This window comes from Etheostoma spectabile, unplaced genomic scaffold (assembly GCF_008692095.1).
Source record: "Etheostoma spectabile isolate EspeVRDwgs_2016 unplaced genomic scaffold, UIUC_Espe_1.0 scaffold00003582, whole genome shotgun sequence".
In the NCBI taxonomy this organism is placed as follows: Eukaryota; Metazoa; Chordata; class Actinopteri; order Perciformes; family Percidae; genus Etheostoma; species Etheostoma spectabile.
Window position 1 is genome coordinate 19,896 of NW_022603045.1, and position 23,098 is coordinate 42,993.

Sequence of the window (23,098 nt, forward strand, 5' to 3'; positions counted from 1 at the left end):
CATAGAGTTGGTTCATGCTTATAAGTACGTTTATTTGGCTAGATGATGCCCTCAATTTTAAGCCTCATATAGACAACCTTGTGAAAAAACTTAAACTCAAATTGTCCTTGTTCTTTCAAAATAAATTTTGTTTTTCTTTTTAAGCAAAAAAGCAGCTAGTCACTGCAACATTTCTATCTGTCTTAGATTATGGTGATATGGTGTATGGGACCGCCTCAGCACAGTGTCTGCAAAAGATTTACACTGTGTACCATGCGTCTCTGAGATTTATTACAAATTGTAAAAATCCAACCCATCATTGTGAATTGTATTCCAGAGTGGGATGGCCATCGCTGTCAAACAGGAGATCAGGGCATTGGCATATTTTATCTATAAGGCCATGCTAGGTCTGTTGCCATCCTACATCAGTACTTTAATCACAAGGAGAAGTGTTGGTTCCTATTTATTGCGATCAGATGATCACTTGCTGCTCTTTGTTCCATTTACCCGTACAAATCTGGGAAAAAGGGCTTTTGTCTACTCCGCTACTTCTTTATGGAACAGATAGAGCAGGTCTAGACCACTCTATAATTTACAGATAGAGCAGGTCTAGACCGCGGTATAATTTACAGATAGAGCAGGTCTAGACCGCGGTATAATTTACAGATAGAGCAGGTCTAGACCGCGGTATAATTTACAGATAGAGCAGGTCTAGACCACTCTATAATTTACAGATAGAGCGGGTCTAGACCACTCTATAATTAACAGATAGAGCAGGTCTAGATCCCTCTATAATTTACAGCTAGAGCAGGTGTAGACCACTCTATAATTTACAGATAGAGCAGGTCTAGACCACTCTATAATTTACAGATAGAGCAGGTGTAGACCACTCTATAATTTACAGATAGAGCAGGTGTAGACTCTATAATTTACAGATAGAGCAGGTGTAGACCGCTCTATCATTTACAGATAGAGCAGGTCTAGACCACTCTATAATTTACAGATAGAGCAGGTCTAGACCACTCTATAATTTACAGATAGAGCGGGTCTAGACCACTCTATAATTTACAGATAGAGCAGGTGTAGACCACTCTATAATTTACAGATAGAGCGGGTCTAGACCACTCTATAATTTACAGATAGAGCGGGTCTAGACCACTCTATAATTTACAGATAGAGCAGGTCTAGACCACTCTATAATTTACAGATAGAGCAGGTGTAGACCACTCTATAATTTACAGATAGAGCAGATCTAGGCCGCTTTATAATTTACAGATAGAGCAGGTCTAGACCACTCTATAATTTACAGATGGAGCAGGTGTAGACCACTCTATAATTTACAGATAGAGCAGGTCTAGACCGCTGTATAATTTACAGATAGAGCAGGTCTAGACCGCTGTATAATTTACAGATAGAGCAGGTCTAGACCACTCTATAATTTACAGATAGAGCAGGTCTAGACCACTCTATAATTTACAGATAGAGCAAGTCTAGACCACTCTATAATTTACAGATAGAGCAAGTCTAGACCACTCTATAATTTACAGATAGAGCAAGTCTAGACCTCTCTATAATTTACAGATAGAGCAGGTCTAGACCGCTGTATAATTTGCAGATAGAGCAGGTCTAGGCCGCTGTATAATTTACAGATAGAGCAAGTCTAGACCACTCTATAATTTACAGATAGAGCAGGTGTAGACCACTCTATAATTTACAGATAGAGCAGGTCTAGACCGCTCTATAATTTACAGGTAGAGCAGGTCTAGACCGCTGTATAATTTACAGATAGAGCAGGTCTAGGCCGCTGTATAATTTACAGATAGAGCAGGTCTAGGCCGCTGTATAATTTACAGATAGAGCAGGTCTAGACCACTCTATAATTTACAGATAGAGCAGGTCTAGACCGCTCTATAATTTACAGATAGAGCAAGTCTAGACCACTCTATAATTTACAGATAGAGCAAGTCTAGACCTCTCTATAATTTACAGATAGAGCAGGTCTAGGCCGCTGTATAATTTACAGATAGAGCAGGTCTAGACCGCTCTATAATTTACAGATAGAGCAAGTCTAGACCACTCTATAATTTACAGATAGAGCAGGTCTAGACCACTCTATAATTTACTGGTAGAGCAGGTCTAGACCACTGTATAATTTACAGATAGAACAAGTCAAGGCCGCTGTATAATTTACAGATAGAGCAGGTCTAGACCACTCTATAATTTACAGATAGAGCAGGTGTAGACCACTCTATAATTTACAGATAAAGCAGGTCTAGACCACTCTATAATTTACAGATAGAGCAGGTCTAGACCACTCTATAATTTACAGATAGAGCAGGTCTAGACCACTCTATAATTTACAGATAGAGCGGGTCTAGACGGAAAGCAACAAAAGTCAAAAAGTTCACAAAAGTTTAAAAAAAGTTTTTTTTTGTAAAAAGAATAACAAAGTTGCTTGTTGGTCAATGGGAAGACGACATGAGGGTTACATAAAAACAAGTTTAAATATAAAATGAACTATTAAATAAAACCAAACAGAGGAACCAGGATATTGGGGTATGCCTTCAAGATACTCAAATATAATAAATGATCAAATATAATAAATTAATAACTCAAACAAATGATGGTCGTACTCAGTCTACGTTTCCTATCTTTTCACCAGCGTGTCCTTTCTATTAGATGAAGTAACCCTTTCCATCCTAAAGTATATCATAAATAATGTCAGTGTGCTGGGGTCAGTGACATCATCATAAGAGGAGCCCGTCTCTAACTGAACCTTGAGTCATGTCTGAAACTGTCTTTTTATTGATTATTAAACATGTCATTATTGCGTTTTTGCACATTTGACAGACAAAACCAGTACAACAAGGCACATAAAAAACAGAAGAGCAAGTATTAAATGTAGTAGCTGTAGTACTCTCAATAGTACTCCCAGTAGTACTCCCTGTAGTACTCCCAGTAGTACTCCCATCAATCTGTCCATCCATAGGTGAAATATCTCAACACCTTTTTATAGTGCAGATGGCCCACTGCAGGCATTAGGAATAAGTCTTATTATATTATTAATATATTACTTATGTCATATTATAGTATTAATATATATCTTATGTCTTATTATATAACGTAATATGTAATATAATGTAATATAATAAGACATAAGTAATTAATAATTATTAATTAATAATATAATAAGCCATGTCTTATTATATTACATTCATATATTACTTATGTCTTATTATATTAGATTCATATATTACTTATGTCTTGTTATATTAAATTAATATATTACCTATGTCTATTATATTACATTAATATATTTCTTATGTCTTATTATCTTAAAATAATATATTACTTATGTCTCATTATATTACATTAATATATTACTTATGTCTTATTATCTTAAAATAATATATTACTTATGTCTTATTTGGACAATAAACGCTCAGGCCAGCTAGTTATAATTCCATATTGTTATTGTGAAGGGAATTTAAGTAAACACTGCAAATTAAGCATAACTTGTCAAACCTATTTTTTGTTGTAACTTCTTTCCTAAAGCTGCTAAGTCCCCCCCCCCCCCCCCCCCCACTGCGATGTGCCACGAGGTAAGTTTGATTCCCAGGAGCAAGCAATGCATCGTCTGGGTTCTAAAACAGGAACGTTAAGTAGAGAGGTGACTCTGTTAGAGGGTATGAAGCGTCTGGGGAGATACTTAATATTTAATACGCATAATGTTAAAGGTTAAAGGTGATCTGGATGGCCCAGTCCAACACATGAAACTGTCTTTTTAACCTAATCTTACTCTACTTCTTGTTTTATTATATCTTATTATAACTGTTACTTTTTACTTTATACATGTAATAATCATGTCTCATTGTTGCTGGGTTACTTCATATTGTATACACATATTGATTCTTCTTATTTTTATAATTCTTCTTCTTCTTCTTCTTCTTATTATTATTATTGTTACTTGGAGTCTGACTTTAACTAAATAACGTCCCTGAGGAATCAGTGAATTCATCTGATTCTGATTCATAAGACTTTAATTATGAATAAACTACTTTAAACTTCAACTACCCCTACTACCTTGAACTACACAGCAGACTGCAGTAAATGAGACAGCGTTTAGCAGTATTAAATGTCCTCTGGGTGATGACAGGTTTACAGGGTCTTACCGGCTGGAGGTGATGCAGGTGAAGCAGCTCTGAGCTCGCTCAGTCTCCTCTGTCCTCTCTCTGTCTGTCCTCTCTCTTTCTGTCTGTCCTCTCTCTCTGTCTGTCCTCTGTCTCTGTTTGTCCTCTCTTTCTGGCTGTCCTCTCTCTGTCTGTCCTCTCTCTCTGTCTGTCCTCTGTCTCTGTTTGTCCTCTCTCTGTGTGTGTCCTCTCTGTGTGTCTATCCTCTCTCTGTCTCTACTCTGTGTGTCTGTATGTCCTCTGTCTCTGTCTGTCCTCTCTCTGTCTGTCCCATCAGTACCAACTCTGAGTTGTTTCTCTGAAATCACATGATGCGAGGAACCAATCACAGTGCAGCGTCCCACATAGCTCCAACAGAGGAAACGGTGACACCGCTTGTGAACGTCAAAAGGAACTTTAAACACAAAAGACCCTGAACACAACATCCCTCAAGATCACTGAGGGACTTCCTGAGGAAAACACACACACTGTACACAGACACACACACACACACAGACACACACACACTGTCCACAGACACACACACACATGCATACACAGAGACACACACAGACACAGAGACACACACAGACACAAAGACACTCTCACACACACGCACACACACACACACACACAATGTACACAGACACACACACACACAAACACACACAGAGAAAGACACAGAGACACACACGCACACACACAAAAACAGAGACACACAGACACACACACACACACACAAACACACACACAAACACAGAAAGACGCACACACACTGAGACACACACACACAGACATACACAGAGACACACACACAGACACGCACACACACACATGTCATGTGTAGCTGGGGAGACATTGGGGACAATATTACTATTGATGGCTGTTGTTACCATGTGTAGCTGGGGAGACATTGGGGACAAGTCCTGAATGTTGACACAGAAAGCTCTTTATTGGAGGAGAGGAAGATACCAAACTACCATCATAGTCTTCACTGTGGCGCTAAGGCTCATTGGTAGAGCGGTCCCCTGCCTATCGGACGGTTGGTGGTTCAATCCATATCAACTTGCTTTTATATTACAGTTTTTTCTGAATGCTTAAGCGCTAATCGTGATTCTTGTAGCACAATTTCTAAAACTATTAAAGGGGTGATAGAATGCAAAACCGATTTTACCCTGTCATATGTGAATACCGACAGTTCGGTGGGTAAATAGGACATACATAGAAGCTTTAAATCCCATCGACATGCCTTTCCTCTGAAAATCTCACTTTTTGAATCTGCCGCTGAAAACGGGCGAATCCCAACAAAGCCAAAAGATGACGTCAGGATCTCAGAACCATTACCTTTGTCACGCCCATGGCCTTATTAGGAGAGCGGTCCAGCCCCAACATGTACACACAGGCCACTGACCTGAGACCAGCTCCTAATGGCGCTAGCGTTAGGTCAGCTAGATGTCCGACTGAGAACGCTGCTCGTGTACTTTGACGGGATTTACTAAGAAGAAAGTTTGGAATATTTCCCAGGATATTGACAATGAACCAGGGTCGTAAATGCAGAGTTCCAGGCTGTACAGGGAACGGAGACACTCCTCATAGCCTTCCCAAGGGAGCAAACACTCGACGGACATGGCTGCTGTTTATAAGGGAACTTTTTCCCCAAAGACAAGTTTTCAAACTTCGGACAATTTAAAGCAGGATTTGCTAAGCTGCTGTTGCTGTTCCGACTGTCTGGTCATCCCAACCACAAGCTGTAAGTAGGATTTCGTCGCTAACAGTAACATTAGCAATGCTAACGTATCCTGTAGCTAGCATAGGCTGAATGTGTGTTGATAACTGTAATAGCAAAGGGGCTAACGTTTCATTTTCCTAACTGTTCCATTCGAATAAATACCCCTTGTTGTCATGTAGCTCCATCTATAGTTCACCATGCATGTTGGTCCACTTTGTCAGGTTCATTTTTATTGTATTTCAGCAAGAAAGCTAACTGCAGCTGAGTAGAATCCTGATAGTTTGGTTGCTAGCTAGCGCTAAGCTGTAACGTTACTCAGCTAGCTAGCTATATTATCCCGTTTGCTTCGACAACAGAACTGGAAACGTTATCATTTCATATGATATTGTTGGGGAAATCCTTCTATAAACTGACGACTGACTCCATGATGAATTAACACAGCGTTTATTCTTGTGGTCAACAGATGAAATGCGTTTCCGGGCAGTTAAACGTGCACGGACCAGATGGAAACTTGTCTAGTACAGAGGTTCCCAAAATGGCACTTAAACAATAGTGTGCTCAGGGTTATATTGGTTCCCCTTGTGGGGCCTGATTGGTCAGCTATACTGTTGCTGGGTTACACTCCCTGCTCTTTCTCTTCCCTCTTTCTTCTTGCCTGTCTATTATTTTCAGTTATCATTTACTTCACAAGACAGCTATGTTCACTCCTACGTCCTGTTCTCTGAGTTATCAGACCGTCCTCGAACTTCAGTGTCCTTGGCCTCACCATCTCCTCTTCTGTGCTCACTGTAGCTTATCTGACTAAGATAGCCCTGTCTGTTCTCTCCCTCCTAGCTGTAACCCAGCTGCAAAGCATAATGTATAATATGTCACACATACACACACTCTTATTTAGTCTTTGGTTAATTCAGTATATACTTTAAGCCAGCTTTTACGTGGCCGTTCCTGAGTGCCCTGTTCATCACCACCTCAGTCATTGTATTATTTTCCCACAAATTCCCCCTTTTCGCACCTACTAGGTGCGAACACCTTTTACACTAACTGCAGTGCCTCAACGTCCTCCCCGTCCTCTGGCATGGTGAGTAATGGCAGCATCCCAGCGGAATAGGGAGGCGGCGCTTTTTCTTTGGACAAGGCAGTGGTGATGAGCCGGGATGTCATGGTCCGCAGGCAGGGCACACAGCAACACCCACAGGTAACTAGAATAGCGAGAAAAACAGCAACAGATGTCAAACAAGCAGTGATAAGATTCTTCCATTTGCCAAAAAAGGTTGTCATCCACCCCTCCAATGGATTTGATACACCTGAGGCGTCATGCATCTCCTGGGAAAGGGCTCGAAGTTGGTTCAAAGCCCTGGTGACCTTCCCATCCGGGGCAGTGTTGTTAGGGATGACCGTACAGCACATCTCTCCGAACATGGAACAGACTCCTCCTTTTTCAGCCAACAGCATGTCCAGCGCCATCCTATTCTGGAGCGCCATGAGGGACGTTGGGGCCGTCTGCTCGGCCAGGCCTTCGATGGCATCCCTAGTTGCATTGCTCAAGCGTAAAACATTATAATGCACAAAATTTATCCTATCTACATTTTTGCTGGGAGTGACGGGGAAGATGGCTGAAAGCAGTGGTATATTCTCAAATCCTGCGGCTATTTGATCTGCCAATTTGTATTCATTCGGGACACCCCTAGGAACTCCTATGCTGTCTATATAGGTTGGGGTTCCCGCCCATGGATCAAAAGCCGGGCCTTGCATACTACGGGCCCTGCGCCTTCTCTTTACGGTCAGTTGCACAGCCTTATGGTGGGTATAGTGGACTCTACTCCCTACCAAAGATATGGGCATAGCTAATCTAACCATAGCACAAACTCCTGACGTTTGATTTGGGAACTTTATCTGGGAGTACAGCCTAAGACCACCACAATAGTAGAATAGTCCTATTCTAGCCACTGGGCCTAGGGCTGTTTTGTTTTGTACAGTTGTATTACACCAGTCTGGGGGTATATCACCTAGTTTGATTGTGGGCTTGCTTGATCCGGTGAGATTGAAACAGTGATATCTTGCACCCTCCCCCTTTATGGCGGTAAAATACCCTGGTTTTTCAAAGCCTGGGGGAAAGAGGGATGCTAGGGTAGTACAATTGCGGGAAGCTGTCTTAGAGTGTGTGAAGTTCAACATGCATGCATATCCTGCTGGGTCCTCATTAGGAAACAACGGGGCCGGGTTAGTGAACATGACTGGTCTAGCTGTGGCACAGGCCACGCACCCTTCCATGTGTTGTTCTTTGGCATTCTGTATTAGCCACCTGATCCATAAATTGTCCTGGCCTGCACCTGCTGATAACTCTAACACATCTTCCACCCTCATTTTAGAGAAGTCCTGCACTATTACGTCTTCCTCCTTCAGAGGGGGTTTTACTGTAGTCTCTGCCATGTCAGTGTCATTCTGTGTGTGCGTGAGGGGATCCAAAATATTTATCTGCAGGGGGGTTATCTGGTCACTTCCTGCTATCCATACACCTATGGCTAACATCCACACATCCTGACCGTTCCAGCTCCCAATTGCTCTATTTACTGACAGGGTTATGGGATTTTTCGTGGGGTCTGAACTATAGTCCCGCTGTATAGATAATATCTCCCATTCATCTTGTTGTACCCACCAATCTCTTTTGTCTGTCAACCTCGCCCATGGTTTCCACCCTCCTGTTGTCCAACCCGCGTCATACCAGCTGTTACAGAGACTACCTTTCACCTGTCCGGAAGCGCTCCTTTCACAGTCCTCTACCTTTTGATAGTCGTCACAGATGTACACATCTGTGTTTTTGTAGAAACTATTATACCCCCCGCAGTCTATAGCCTGACACAAATCAAAGGTAAATGACGTGGTTGAGTCTCTCACATAGGGGAGAGTCAATCTGGCACCGCACCTTGGGGATGGGCCCTTAGTGTGTTGCTTCACTACTGCCCAAACTGCTCTTCTTTTCTCTCGTCTAGTTTCATTTCCTTTGTTACTGAGAGGTGGTTGGACACTACCGGGTGATTGTTCTTTGTGGTCTCGGTCCCCATACGCATGTTCCAACCCCAGAATTAATGCTGCAACTCCCACTACTACTACTACTGCTAGGACAACTGTTGTCTTTTTCCCAAACCCCATTGCCTTCCAAGTTATGGATGTACTATGTGGGGGCTGTTCCCCGCCAAAACATCTCTTCCATCTATACATTTTGGATTGCTTTTCTAATTTCTGCCAATGGGCGGCTAGGAGGTGCGACTGGGGCACAATGTGTCAGGTGGTGCCAAGGTGCTCCTTTTTTACCTTTAACCTGGACCGAGTGTGAAGTAACCTCCCTTACTTCGTAAGGCCCGGACCACCTGGGGTCAGTCCACTTCCTCTTGTGAACTTTGACCCTGACCCAGTCGCCTACCTTGACAGGTAGTGTTGCTTCCTCCTGCGGTTTCCTGTTCGCCAACTGGACCTGCGTAGAAAGGGCTGAAACCAGAGATGTTAGCTTTCTCATATAGTCTGTCATTTCTATTTGCTGAACATCTAACATTGGCATGTGGCCTCCATCTAGTGGAGGTCCTGGCATTTTTCTCCCTGTCATTATTTCGTGTGGGGTCAAATGTGTTTCTCGTCCTTCTGAGGACCTCATAGCCATGAGGGCCAATGGGAGCGCTTCTACCCATGTTAACTTGCTTCCTGCACATGCCTTGGCTATCTTAGCCTTCAATGTCTGGTTTGCTCTTTCCACCATTCCCTGTGACTGTGGATGATAAACTGATCCGAAGGCATGAGTGATTCCCAGGGCCTGTTCTACTTCTCTTAGTAGTTTGTTGTTAAAATGTGTGCCATTATCTGACCTTATTTGCCTGGGGACCCCATACCTCGGGATGAGTTCAGTTTTGAGCCATTTCACCACTGTTTTTGCGTCCTCTTTTCCGGTGGGAATGGCTTCTACCCACCTAGAGAACCTGTCTACCATCACCAGAAGATACCTTTTTCCCCCTACCACATTTTCTGCGCCCATATCAGTATAATCTATACTGATATCTTGAAAACAAGCTGTGGGGACTGGGTACGCTCCTTTTAGTGTGGTGTATGGTTTCTGAACATTATGCTCTCCACACACCCTGCATTCCTGACAAAAATGTGTCACCATGTCCCTCAAATTGGGGTGCCACCACAGCTCAGACAGATTCAGGAGAGTCTGTTTTCTTCCTTCATGTGTTGGTCTGTGTGCCTCAGGTAGCAACATTCTGCACATCTCGGCTGATGCTGCTATCTTTCCTTGATGAGACCTCCATATCCCATCTTTGTCTTTTGTGGCGCCGCTCCGCTGCCACTGATTCCATTCATAGGCTCCTGACTGTATCCAGCCTTGATGAGTGGTACATCAGTACATGTCTGTCTCCCCCTTTTTTCTGAAATAAAATGGCATTGAGAAAGCCATTGTTTTCAGAAACATCCATATGAAATGGGAGTGAGTAGTCTGGGGAGGTGAGTGTCTCTGCCCTTGCTAGGGCACTTTTGAGGTCAGAGAAGGCGGCCTCGGCCTCTGTTGTCCATAGGAGGGGGGCGGTGAGACAGCGATGAGTTCTGTTGGTATAGTCAGGGATATGTGAGCGGCTGTATCCTGTGAGGCCCAGAAAAGACAGCATGTCTGCAACTGTGAGGGGCTTCTGACTGTTGGGGGTTCTGTGAGACTGTCATTTGTTTAGCTTTGCTGGGCTTGGGCTTGTTTAATTCTTCCAGTTGTTTCTTTAACAATTGAGTTTGTAGTCTTTTTAATTCATCTTCTTGTTGCTCTGCTCCTTTTTGGTGTTTTGACAGGAAATGACGCACATTCTCGCCCCATGTTGCATCGGTCATTGTTTGCAGGCCTACTACTCCTCCTAACTGTGTCTGAACTGCTGTGGGTAATCCCCCTAGTACCCCATGGCGGAACAGCGCCACTGTGGCGGCGGACTGGTCCCACGGTTCCCTCATAGCACGCTGCCAAATCTTTTTTGCTCTATCTGCATAGGCATCAAAATTTTCATCACTTAGTCTTTTTAAATCATGCCATGCTGCATGATCCCCAACTGTGGGATACATGCGGTGCAGCTCAGCCCAAATGCCAGGGGTTACTGCTGATGCAGGCACTGATGCGGGAACAGTGGGTCCAGCTCCCCCTCTGGTGAGGGCAGCACTAGCTTCATCTGCTCCCATTACTCTACCCAATACTGCTCTGAGATCTCCCAAACACAGCTGCACTCCTGCTGTAAGACTATTGAAAGCTGTGAGGAAATGCTCAGCCCCTCCTGTCAGGGAGGGGAGTTTTGCACACAGAGAATCTAAGTCACCGAAACTGTAAGGGGTGTACATCAACAGTCCTCCTCCTCCTCCTACTGGGCGGAGTGGGCATTGTAGCCCCGCCTCTGGTGTGTGGCGCGTCTGCTCTCCCTCACTGAGCTCATTTACTGTTAGACGCAGCTGCTCTTGCTGCTTTTTTATCTCTCTGAACTCTTTGTTAAGTTTTTCCCTTATTCTAGTTGATCTTCGCAGCATAACTTCGTCAGGGTCCTCGTTGGTAAATTTACCTTTAAATGTGCCTGCTACAAAAACGTCTTGAGGACTTTGTGATCTAGATCTGGGCCTGCGTTTATGTCGTTTTTTAGTCCTTTCCCTAGAGCTGGAGCTTCTGTCTGTTTGCTCACTTTCCCTGCTGCTGTCTGACTGTTCGCTATCTTCCTTCCTTCCTGAGTCTTGTGGGGTACTATGGTGAGGTGGACTGGGTCCTTTTACTGACATGTGAAAATGCTCTGGATTTTGTTGGCAAAAAGACGCTGAATATGGGGTACTAGCTTTGCTTGGGCCGGCTGGGACTGTAGCCGCTGGTTGTGGTGGAGCCGCTGCTGCTCCCCCTGGCGCTGACTGTACCATTAAATTTAGATAACATTCTAAATCCTGTACGCGGCCCTCTAATGCCGGTATCAATGGGTCCTGTGGTACGTCTATTTGTAATGCATTTGGCTGTAAATGGGCAGTTACCACTGGGGCTTGGACTGTGGGTTTTGATGCCGTTGGACCTGTATACGGCGGCGGTGGAGCGGAAATTCTTAGGTTTCTTATATCTGGATAAAAAGGGTTTGTTGGCGGGGGCGCCTCAGCGGGCAGCGGGGTTTTCTCTGCGCTAGCGGTTTTATTCTGTTCAGCTTCTGTCTCAGTTTTTGGTGAACTTTTGTCATCTTGTTTTGTCAATCCCAATTGTTTCTGTATTGCATTTGTCATTTTCAACCCCACCCCATATTTCTCTTTCTGCGCTTCATACTCCTTCTGCTTTGGTTTAGTCAATTTAAACCATTTTCTTTTCTTTTCCTCCTCTGCCTGCCTTTCCGCATACTCCAACTTACTTTTTTCATACTTCACTATTTCATTCACTTTCTCAGGGGACGGCGCCCCTTCTCCCTCAATCCATCCTCCTCTCTCCCATTCTTTCACAATCTCTTTTGCTACTTTCTCCTCTCCTTTATTGCCATACTTTTTCACTGCCCCTACTAACACTTTACCATAAGGGGTCGTCATTTTACAACAAATAAGCAGTGAGAAAAAATCCAACAAGCCAAACCACAACAAAAATCACACATGCAACAACAAACAACTTTTTCATTAAGACTCCATCTAGAGCCTTTTTATGTACATCTCTATAATCTTTACAACTTAAAAAGTGACCTCTCACTCCTTTGCACAAATACACTCGCGGTGGACTCGTAATATTACAATGACAATCTGTTAACTGCAATTCTTTTTCAGGATGTTCACACAGAACCAAGGGTGGCAATTCACAATCACTCATCTGAACTATCTGTCCTTAGCAGTCTCCTACCTCGTCAACCATCTGGACGTATTTTCCTCTGACTATTTGTCCCTTTTCCTCTCCTACCGCCACCCGTATTATTCAACAATTCTCTCACAACTCTCTAGTTGTTTTTCTCTGTTTAATCACATCACATGCCCCAACATTTCATCTGTTTATATCCCTTTAATTACAGCACATTCAATCAATACTTTTCGCTTAAAACAACACTTACGACAGTTGAAATGTGATCACATCAATTTAGTTTTCAGCCAATAACAGAATTTTGATTTTAAACAGGCTTCTGCTTACCTTTTTTGTTGAGAGCTCTCAGTGATCACACCAACGAATCGCAGTATCGCCGCTCAGTCCCCTTCACGGGCTGCGGGATGTCAGTCCGGTGGCTGAGCTGAACCGGACCGTGGACACAATGCCAAGGTCCAGTTGGATTCTCCTGTCCAATTACGTTGTCACGTCGGGGTCGCCAAATTTGTTGGAGAAATCCTTCTATAAACTGACAACTGACTCCATGATGAATTAACACAGCGTTTATTCTTGTGGTCAACAGATGAAATGCGTTTCCGGGCAGTTAAACGTGCACGGACCTGATGGAAACTTGTCTAGTACAGAGGTTTCCCAAAAAGGCACTTAAACAATAGCGTGCTCAGGGTTATATTGGTTCCCCTTGTGGGGCCTGATTGGTCAGCTATACTGTTGCTGGGGTACAATCCCTGCTCTGCCTCTTCCTTCTTGCCTGTCTATTATTTTCAGTTATCATTTACTTCACAAGACAGCTATGTTCACTCCCTTCTTAGTTTGTACGTCCTGTTCTCTGAGTTATCAGACCGTCCTCGAACTTCAGTGTCCTTGGCCTCACCATCTCCTCTTCTCGTGCTCACTGTAGCTTATCTGACTAAGATAGCCCTTCCTGTTCTCTCCCTCCTAGCCGTACCCCAGCTGCAAAGCATAATGTATAATATGTCACACATACACACACTCTTATTTAGTCTTTGGTTAATTCAGCATATACTTTAAGTCAGCTTTTACGTGGCCGTTCCTGAGTGCCCTGTTCATCACCACCTCAGTCATTGTATTATTTTCCCACAGCTTCTTGATGTGAGGAAAGGTGTGGAGTAGATCCATACCTGCAGGGGACAGACATGAAAGGTACCTCTCCAGCTTTCCTACTTGTGATTTTCCTAACTCCATGGATGCAAAGAAGTCGTCTTCATCAGAGAGGCTGCTGTTTGTACTGGTGACATCATCCAAGTCGGCGTCAAGGTGACTTCTGATGTAGTCAAGGCCTGTGACAAGATAATTATTTTTTTTTTTAATGTAGGTCTGCACATTATTCATATCCTTCTACTGTATAGGCTGTCAAGCTGATGGTGTTTGACTTTAAAAGCTAACTGAGCTTATTGCCACCCTGTGGTTTGTTACCGACAAGCTATAATCTTAAATGACAGTAACATTTTACAGATTTATATAGGTCAATGTCTACTGGTTCACATTTCAAGTGATAAACAAGTATATCTACCAGCTTTTAAGATGTTCTCCTTTGTGGTCCAGGATGTTCTGAATCTTGGTAGGAGTATTGCTGCCGCAGCTCAGGTTCTTTCATGACGTCTCCAAACCATTTCTGGATCCCTTGCTGGAGGGCGTTAACAAGAGGTGTACACATTTTGCAAGTTGACTCCAACCTCTTCAGCATGTCCGACAACTGGTAAAGTGTTGGCAGCAGGAGGCCCATATGCACAGATGATTCCCCTTGGAGGATATTAAGGGCCATGGCAACAGGCTTCATCACAGCAGCATACCCAACTAGAAACCCCATTTCAACTGGATTGAACCTATAAAAGATGTAACAATAAAAGATAACTTATAGCTACTTCTGTTCCAATGTCTATTATGCATTGTACATGTTAAATACACAAATAAATAAAAACAAAATAAATCAGTATCCAAAGAAAACTTGAGACAACCCATTAATCAGCCAGGTATATTATTTGTATTATTCTTTAAAAAGAAAATATAAATTTTGTCAACTTACATCTTTATCTTTAATGCTGTCCAGACATTGCGAATTGCTTGTTCTCCTTGCTCTCGATGAATGCGCACAATCCTTTCTACAGCAAGGAACAGGGAGCTCCAGCGTGTCTGATTGGGTCGGAGAAACTGCAGCTTGCATTCACGTTCCACTGCTTCATGGGCCATGGTGGACCTGCTGGTTTTATTCCAAAGAGCATGACATTTTGCAAAAGCAGACCGAGACAGCCTCTTGTAGGTTTCGTTTGTAGCTTCTCCTGCAGTGGCATCAACTGTGGATATGAGATTGAGTAGATGGCATGCACACTTTTGATGCCTTGGAAGTTGGTACTCAAGGCCTGTGTTGTCATCCAGAATAGCAGACACATCTTGATCCTCAACCTCTGACTCACTCTGATCTTCTGTTGCATCATCAAGGGTGGAGTCACTCTCCTCTTGTACATTGGTGGCTTCCTCCTCTTTCTCCTCACCATATAATCAAAAGGCCTTCAGGAAGTTTGAGCCACTGTCTGTTGTTGTCCTGGTTACTTTTTCCCTTATGTGGTACTCAGAATGTATTTCCTCTAATGCAGCAGCAAGGACATCAAACGTATGCGAGCCTTTGACAGGTCTACAAGCCAATGCAGCGGAGTGCCTCTCCAGTGAGGTGTTGTCTATCCAGTGACAGGTGACACCTAAGTAGCTACATTGTCTGGCAGACCAGCAGTCTGTTGTGGTAGCAACATAGTTCACAGCACTCAGCTTTTTGATGATTATGCTCTTCTTGTGTTTTGCAGCTTCTTGTATTCTTGTGCATAACGTTTTCCTTGTCATCATTACTGTATGAGGTTGCAAGGTTTTAATCAAAGTCTTGAAGGATGGTGTCTCAACCACAGAAAATGGTTGGTTGGCCTCACATACAAAGTTTAGTACCAGCTTGTCAAGCTTTGCTTGTGTTACCCGCCCTGGGGCAGAAAAGGCTGTGATTTTTGCATTTTTCACAGGAGTATCACTGGAAGAGGAGGACTTGCATTTTCTGTGGTTCTCCAGTAAGTTTGTGTACTCAGACAGTTTGTTGGGATGAATCCTCTGTGGATAAAAAAAATATCTGAGGTTACAGGGAGAAAAAAAATACAAAAATACAATCCTGCTGGTACCTGACTTTTTCTAAAAGAGTCTATATTTTCATTTAAAATGGTTTTATACACATGACATTACACAATAGGCAAGTAAAATAAAATAGCTTTTACCTATTTTGGCCATACATAATCATACTGACTGCTCAGATTTCCACAGTATTGTATTGTTTTTATTATTTCGAGCTTTTGCATATTGGTTGCTTAGTAACTATCAGCGTCTCTGTCGGAGAAACGTCATAAGCGGTCTCGAGTAACAAGTAACTTTAACTGTCTATGGTAACAACTGTGGGCATCAGCAATGGGCCAAAGGCAAAGCCAGAGTCGGTAACGCTGGCTACCACAATAAATATGCCGTGAATGGACTCTGTTCTGAATCAGAAGGCAGCGCCGGGGGCTCGCTCTGTGATAGACGCGGTACACGGAGCTAGATGGCCGGTGGCTGCCTACGTGTTCATATAATTTTATACATCCTCGAACTGGCTTGAATCATTGCACACATCCTCTCCAAGGAGTTCACCAGCAGTGAAATTGTCCGAAAGATGTACATGCAGCAATGCAGAGGAGCTGAGAGCGGAGTTAATGGAGGAAAAAAGGGCAGTGGAGCATGGTCCGAGCAGGACAAATGAGAATAAGATACTTTTTGGTGTGATTTGCCTGTTATGAACTTATGTTGAATGAATTTCCATATAATATTTTTCCGATATGAATGCAGCCTATAAAATAATTACGTTTTACTAAGCCATGATATGAATTATTGAAACGCGTGGGCTACTTAAGTGTATAATTAAACTCGTTAAATTGTACATTTTGGTGTTATTTCGTTTTTCAAAACTTGTCGTTATACAATACCTGCATTAATATTACAATTAGGTATTTATCTTGAGAGATTAGAGTTTGAAATGTGGCGGTCAAAATGACCGCTCACGGCAATTTTAGCTAGTAGTTATGGAATCCCGGCACTTCTAATATTAAAAGAGACTTAGCTATTACATCAAATTTGGATGGATGGATATAGGTAAATAGCTATATATAAGCAAAAAAAAAAAGTAACCTAAAAGACAAACATTCGCCTATCCACAGGAAAAAAACAAATTTAAGAAACTCACCGCTACATGTGGGGCGCATCGGAGTGTGAATGTGTGTGAGTGTTTATCTGATGAACAGGTGGCACCTTGTACGGCAGCCCCGGCCACAGTGTATGAATGTGTGTGAATGGTGAATGTTTCCTGTAGATGTAAGAGCGCTTTGAGCAGTTGTTAAGACTGGAAAAGCGCTATATAAATACAGCACATTTACATTTACATGTTTCGTTAAATTTCCGTTTGTCGTGGTAGACAGAGAAGACACCGCATAATGTTGCTGCTGTTTTTCAATTTCACTACGGTAAACATACTTTCTATATGAGGCCAGGGGTGTTCCTCCTCTTCTGTGTCTGCATTGCCGACGGTTGACTCTGACATTTTAATTTTGCTCCGACCGTACTGAAGCTAACCTGTCCCGGCGCCTATAGACAGCCAAAGTCCCGCCGATGAGATTGAGTATGACGAAACATGATGAAACTGCACAACTACGTTTGATTGGTGAAACACAGTCACGTGGTAGAGCCTTTAGCAGAAGTCTCTGTCAAAATAAAACATTAAAATGAGGCGTACGCGGGGGTAAAAACAATGACGCGTAGAATACCAAAGAGGTAAAAAGAAAAGTAACGAGCTCATTGTAGCCCTTCTTCCTCACAAATCTACTCAAGTACAAGTAAAAGTATAGTGATTTAAAACTACTCCTGGAAGTACATTTTTTTCTAAAACTTACTCAAGTAAATGTAACGGAGTAAATGTAACTCGTTACTACCCACCTCTGGTAAAGAGCAAAAGCATTACACATATAGTGTGTTCCAAATCGCGCACTTCCCTTAGTGCACTAACGGAAGTGCACTTCGTACACTACGTACTTACTTGGATAGTGCGTAAAATTTTACTGAGAGTGTCGCGCACTTCTTGATGTACTTACCGGAAATGACGATCACAACAGCTAATTCCTCCTCCTTCTTCTTCTGTGAAATTGTGAATTGCACCCAGAAAGAGAGCATTCCCGCCACCTATTGTCCCCCGCGAAAAATACACTTCTGCTTTGTTCATCAAGATGAATGTGATTGTGGTTATTGTTGCTTGTATCTGCCCTCTGTTTTTTGCGAGAATGAGAGGATTGCGACGCCGCCGTCGTATCATCCGCCTGCTTTTAACAGAAAATATACAGGTATGTTGATATTCATACTTTTGCTCTTAAATAATTTATAAAAAAACACCAAAAACTAGCCATTATGAGTTATTTCAGCAAAAGTGGAGTACTTAAAATTATGTCCAACTGACGTGTTAACTTAAAGAATAAATGTTTTATTACCATCATTATTATAATAATAATTAATTCAATTTTTTCTACTTGTTATACTGATGTATTTGCTTTAAGCTGCTGTAGTACAGATATTTCCCCTGTGTGGATTTCACATTTTCGAAGCTGGAACTAGTGACTTGATAAATGACTTAACTATTAATCTATTAATTACAGTGACAATACAAGAGTAAAAACAGATAACATTTAACACATTCAGTCCAGTTTTATTTTAAAAGACGGTCCTGCGTTACTTCTCCAGGCTCCAGACCCCCGGCAGTACTGCCAGGTCAACCACACGGTGCCATTGCTGGCGCTGTATTTTGACGGGGAGAGCAACATGAGGGTGGACTTCCGACTCTCTCGGGGATCCTTCCACGCCCTTATGGCCATCCTCGGCATGGGGTCTGACCATGGCTGGGGACCCGTCATTGAGGCCCTGGTCTTCCTCTTTTGGCTGGCCAGCGGTACATCCTACCGCGTGGTAGCCAGGGCCTTTGCCATGCCACGGACCACTGTGCATCGCGCTGTCCACAAGACCAGCAGGAAGGTCCTCTCTCTCCTCCCCCAGGTTGTCCGTCATCCGACAGAGGAGGACTTTCCTCATATTGGAGCAGGATTTGCGCAGCTGGCCGGGTCGGCAGCCTTCCACAGGGTTGTGGGCAGCATATACGGCTGCCACGTCCGTGTGACCCCCCCAGCAGAGGACGCAGCCTGTTACTTGAACAGGAAGATTTTTCATTCTGTTCAGTTTCAGGCTGTGTGTGACCACACAGCAAAGTTCATTGATGTTTTTATTGGTTTCCCTGGGTCAGCTCATGATGCGAGGGTTTTAAAGAACAGCCCCCTGTACTACCAGCACAGGTACCCTCCTCCTGGTTTCTGCCTCATCGGGGATGGTGGCTACCCCTTCCTCAGGCAACCCATCGCCCTCATGACGCCCTTTAGGCAGCCTGTCCACAACAACCTCCAGGTCCGCTTCAACAGTCACCTGTCTAGAGCGAGGTGTGTTGTGGAGAGGGCATTTGGCATCCTGAAGACCAGATGGAGGTCCATATTTTTGAAGGCGCTGGAGGTGGATGTCCTCTATGTACCGGAGGTCATTGCTTGCTGCACAGTCCTGCACAACATCTGCCTGACCAATGGGGACCTGCTGGAGCCAGAAGCTGATGTGGAGGGAGACGCAGAGGACCATCCTCAACCAGCTCCTCAAGGCGCCATCTGTGGAGCAGAGGACAGGCAGAGGACAGGCAGAGGACAGGCAGAGGACAGGCAGAGGATGGCCATGATGTGCCTGGTGCCTGACCATAATTATGCCTAAATGTGATTATTGTAATTATATTGTTGTTCTGCTGTTCGTGTTCATTTGTGTATTATAATCTGTTTAAAAAAACATTTAAGCAATCCAAATGCATGTGTTTTCATTTAAATGTAATGATATAAAGGATTTGCTGTACTGTATATACACATTTCCCCGTGTGAGCAATGAGGAAGTAGGTTGTGTACCATGGCTGACATCAATACTATTCAGCTGCCTACCAACTGTAATACACCATAACAGATTAGTTATTAGCAACAGTAATAACAGACAGATCAGATAGTTATTATTTATTTATTTACAAGTCTTTCGAGCACAGACAAAAAACGCTCCTCCCTCATTACTACCTCCCTGTCTCTCCTCTCCTCTCTCTCCCTCACCTCCCTCTCTCTCCTGTCATCCCTCTCCCTTATTTCTTTTAAATGCCTCTCCTCTCTCTCAACTGCCTCCCGATGCCGCCTCTCCTCTCTCTCATCTCTTGCTTCCTCTCTCTCCACTGCCTCCCGATGACGCCTTTCCTCTCTCTCATCTCTTGCTTCCTCTCTCTCCACTGCCTCCCGGTGCCGCCTCTCCTCTCTCTCTCTTGCCTTTTCCTCCATATTCACCATGTCCCTCTCAAAACTGTCATCCTTTTCTTGGAGGTCTTTGAGGGCCTGTGCGACATCCACCCTCCTCCGTTTTGGAGTGGATGTGGCACAGGCCGTGGCTAGGTCCCTCTCTGGGGTCACCACTGAGGGGGGCTCGACAACCGCCACGTCCTGGCAAGATGAGGCAATGAGGACAGGCGGTGTAACTGACGGCCTGCCCCCAATTGCCTCATCCATCAGAGGATACCACTTCCAGGACGCAGCGGTTGCCTCACCCCCCTCAGTGCTGACCCCAGTTCTGGGGCACTTCAGATCCTACAGACAACGGAAAACACTCCAGTTTAATTTCAAAGGTCAACTACATTTTTTCTCAACTAAAATTGAATGTTCCCAGACATGGGGCTGATTAACTCACAATGATTTTCACAGTTAACCAACCTTGTATTTCTGTTTGAGGTTTTCCCACTTTTTCTTTAGGAAAACGGGGGTAACCCTAGCATGCAGCCCTCGACTTTCAATGTACGCCCTAACGAAAATACAATTTTGATGTAGGTAGCAATGTAAAATATAAGTCCACAGATATAACAATAGTAAGATGAGATATACATTTACTTACTCGTATCCATTCAGGGCTGCATTGCGCTTCCCTGTGAAGCTGGAGGCGTTCACCGTCCTCCACAAAATGAGGGACCTCGTGTCCTCGTCTGTCCCTAACGATGACATAAATCAGATCAGGGCAGGAACAGCACTGTTTACACATTAACGTACTTTAACATGACTGCTAACGCTTGCAGCTTTGAGTAGCTATATTTACAAGATCATACATCTAACGCTGACATCTTCTACAGTGGGCCGATAGTTTAACACAATAAACAACGTACTACAACACATGTAACGTTAGCTTATAAATGATTCGCCGTGTATGGTTAAACTGTACCGCTGTTAGCTAGCTAAGGTTAACTTGCTAGCATGTCAAATTACGGTACCAATAAACGTTATAATTCGCGATAAAAATATCATTAAAAGCTGTAAGATTAACCAAATATACAAATACAGGTACATAAAATTTTATAGGTATAGCAAAAAGACTCATGTTCAACTTACATTTGTAATATCTCTGCCGTCCCCGCTGTCGCGTCTACGGCCGCCATTAGTGAAAAGTTTTTCGACTGTTGTTAGCCCCGCCCCTTCCGCTACGTAGCCAAGATGGCGGCCGTTGAGTGTGGAAAGTGTGCATCGGTCCGCACTCAATTTTTGGGCCGTTTTGAGTACATCATCCGGGTATTAAAGTGTACTGCATTTGCCCGCACTTCAAACAATGTGAACGAAGTGTACTCAAAAAGTTAGTATTTAGTACAGAAGTGCGCGATTTGGAACACACTAATAGTCTGCTTGGTTTCAGTGTGATTATTGGGTTCACTTCTAAATAAGAAGCATGTAGTTCATAAAGTTTACTGTGACCTTATAATAGGTTGTTTTGGTACAATGTGTCCAACCATAGCTCTGCAGAGTGAGTAAATTCTGAAAAGCAGGGCCAAGGGTGGTTAGGGACTCGTCCTGTGTTTTGGGTGAAGATCCTCTCCAGTAGCAGTCTGAGACCTGTTATTTAAAGATATCTGCGCTCCCAGAAAATGTTAAAATTGTCAATGAACTGCAGAGAATGGATGGTACATTCAGTACATTTGATTAGTCCCAACAGTCGGCTAAATCTCTCAGCTTAGTGGACATACTGCGTCTACCTGACTACACCACTGCTAGAAATAGATTATAGCTGACAGTTTTGTCTGATATTCTCATAAGAAAGTCGGAAAACCCAAAACATCTGACCCAAATATACACTTAAAGAATGAGGAACATCACAGCAGATAAAGAGGGTGATCTTTCCATCTTTTGAGTCTGGGAGGTGCAAAAAGTGTTTTAAAAAAATTATTTTATTCCAAATGCATCAGTATCCTCAACTAAACCAAGTGCCAATCAAAATGAGCTGCTATTTATATATATCCTCTCTCTCCACTGCCTCCCGATGCCGCCTCTCCTCTCTCTCATCTCTTGCTTCCTCTCTCTCCACTGCCTCCCGATGCCGCCTCTCCTCTCTCTCATCTCTTGCTTCCTCTCTCTCCACTGCCTCCCGATGCCGCCTCTCCTCTCTCTCATCTCTTGCTTCCTCTCTCTCCACTGCCTCCCGATGCCGCCTCTCCTCTCTCTCATCTCTTGCTTCCTCTCTCTCCACTGCCTCCCGATGACGCCTCTCCTCTCTCTCCTTGCTTCCTCTCTCTCCACTGCCTCCCGATGCCGCCTCTCCTCTCTCTCCTTGCTTCCTCTCTCTCCACTGCCTCCCGATGCCGCCTCTCCTCTCTCTCCTTGCTTCCTCTCTCTCCACTGCCTCCCGATGCCGCCTCTCCTCTCTCTCCTTGCTTCCTCTCTCTCCACTGCCTCCCGATGACGCCTCTCCTCTCTCTCATCTCTTGCTTCCTCTCTCTCCACTGCCTCCCGGTGCCGCCTCTCCTCTCTCTCTCTTGCCTTTTCCTCCATATTCACCATGTCCCTCTCAAAACTGTCATCCTTTTCTTGGAGGTCTGTCACAAAAAGTGTTTTAAAAAAATTCTTTTATTCCAAATGCATCAGTATCCTCAACTAAACCAAGTGCCAATCAAAATGAGCTGCTATTTCACCCTTGCTCATGCAAAATTACATTTGATCACACAGTTTATTTGCTATTTGCTTGTAATTCCAATATTCTTTGGAGTTATACTGTAATATTACAGGTTACATTGTTATGAAAACTAAAAGTATATTTACGTCCTTTATGAAGAAGATTAAGATTAATAGAAGGGTTAGAATGTGTGACATCACACATTCTTTAATGTCACTGATATAGAAGGTTTAGTGTGATGTCACAAGCGTGGCTCACGGAGTCAGTTAGACGCCACTGGAG

At 43.5% G+C, this 23,098-nt stretch overlaps 1 protein-coding gene across 1 annotated transcript; it reads left to right on the forward strand.

The window, feature by feature from the left end:
* Window positions 1–18,066: 18,066 nt before the first annotated feature.
* On the forward strand, window positions 18,067–19,579 carry LOC116676643 (putative nuclease HARBI1). Its single transcript, XM_032507610.1, has 2 exons — window positions 18,067–18,126; window positions 18,521–19,579. The coding sequence occupies exons 1-2, from the start codon at window positions 18,067–18,069 to the stop codon at window positions 19,577–19,579; spliced, it is 1,119 nt and encodes a 372-aa protein (XP_032363501.1).
* The last annotated feature ends 3,519 nt before the right edge of the window (window positions 19,580–23,098 follow it).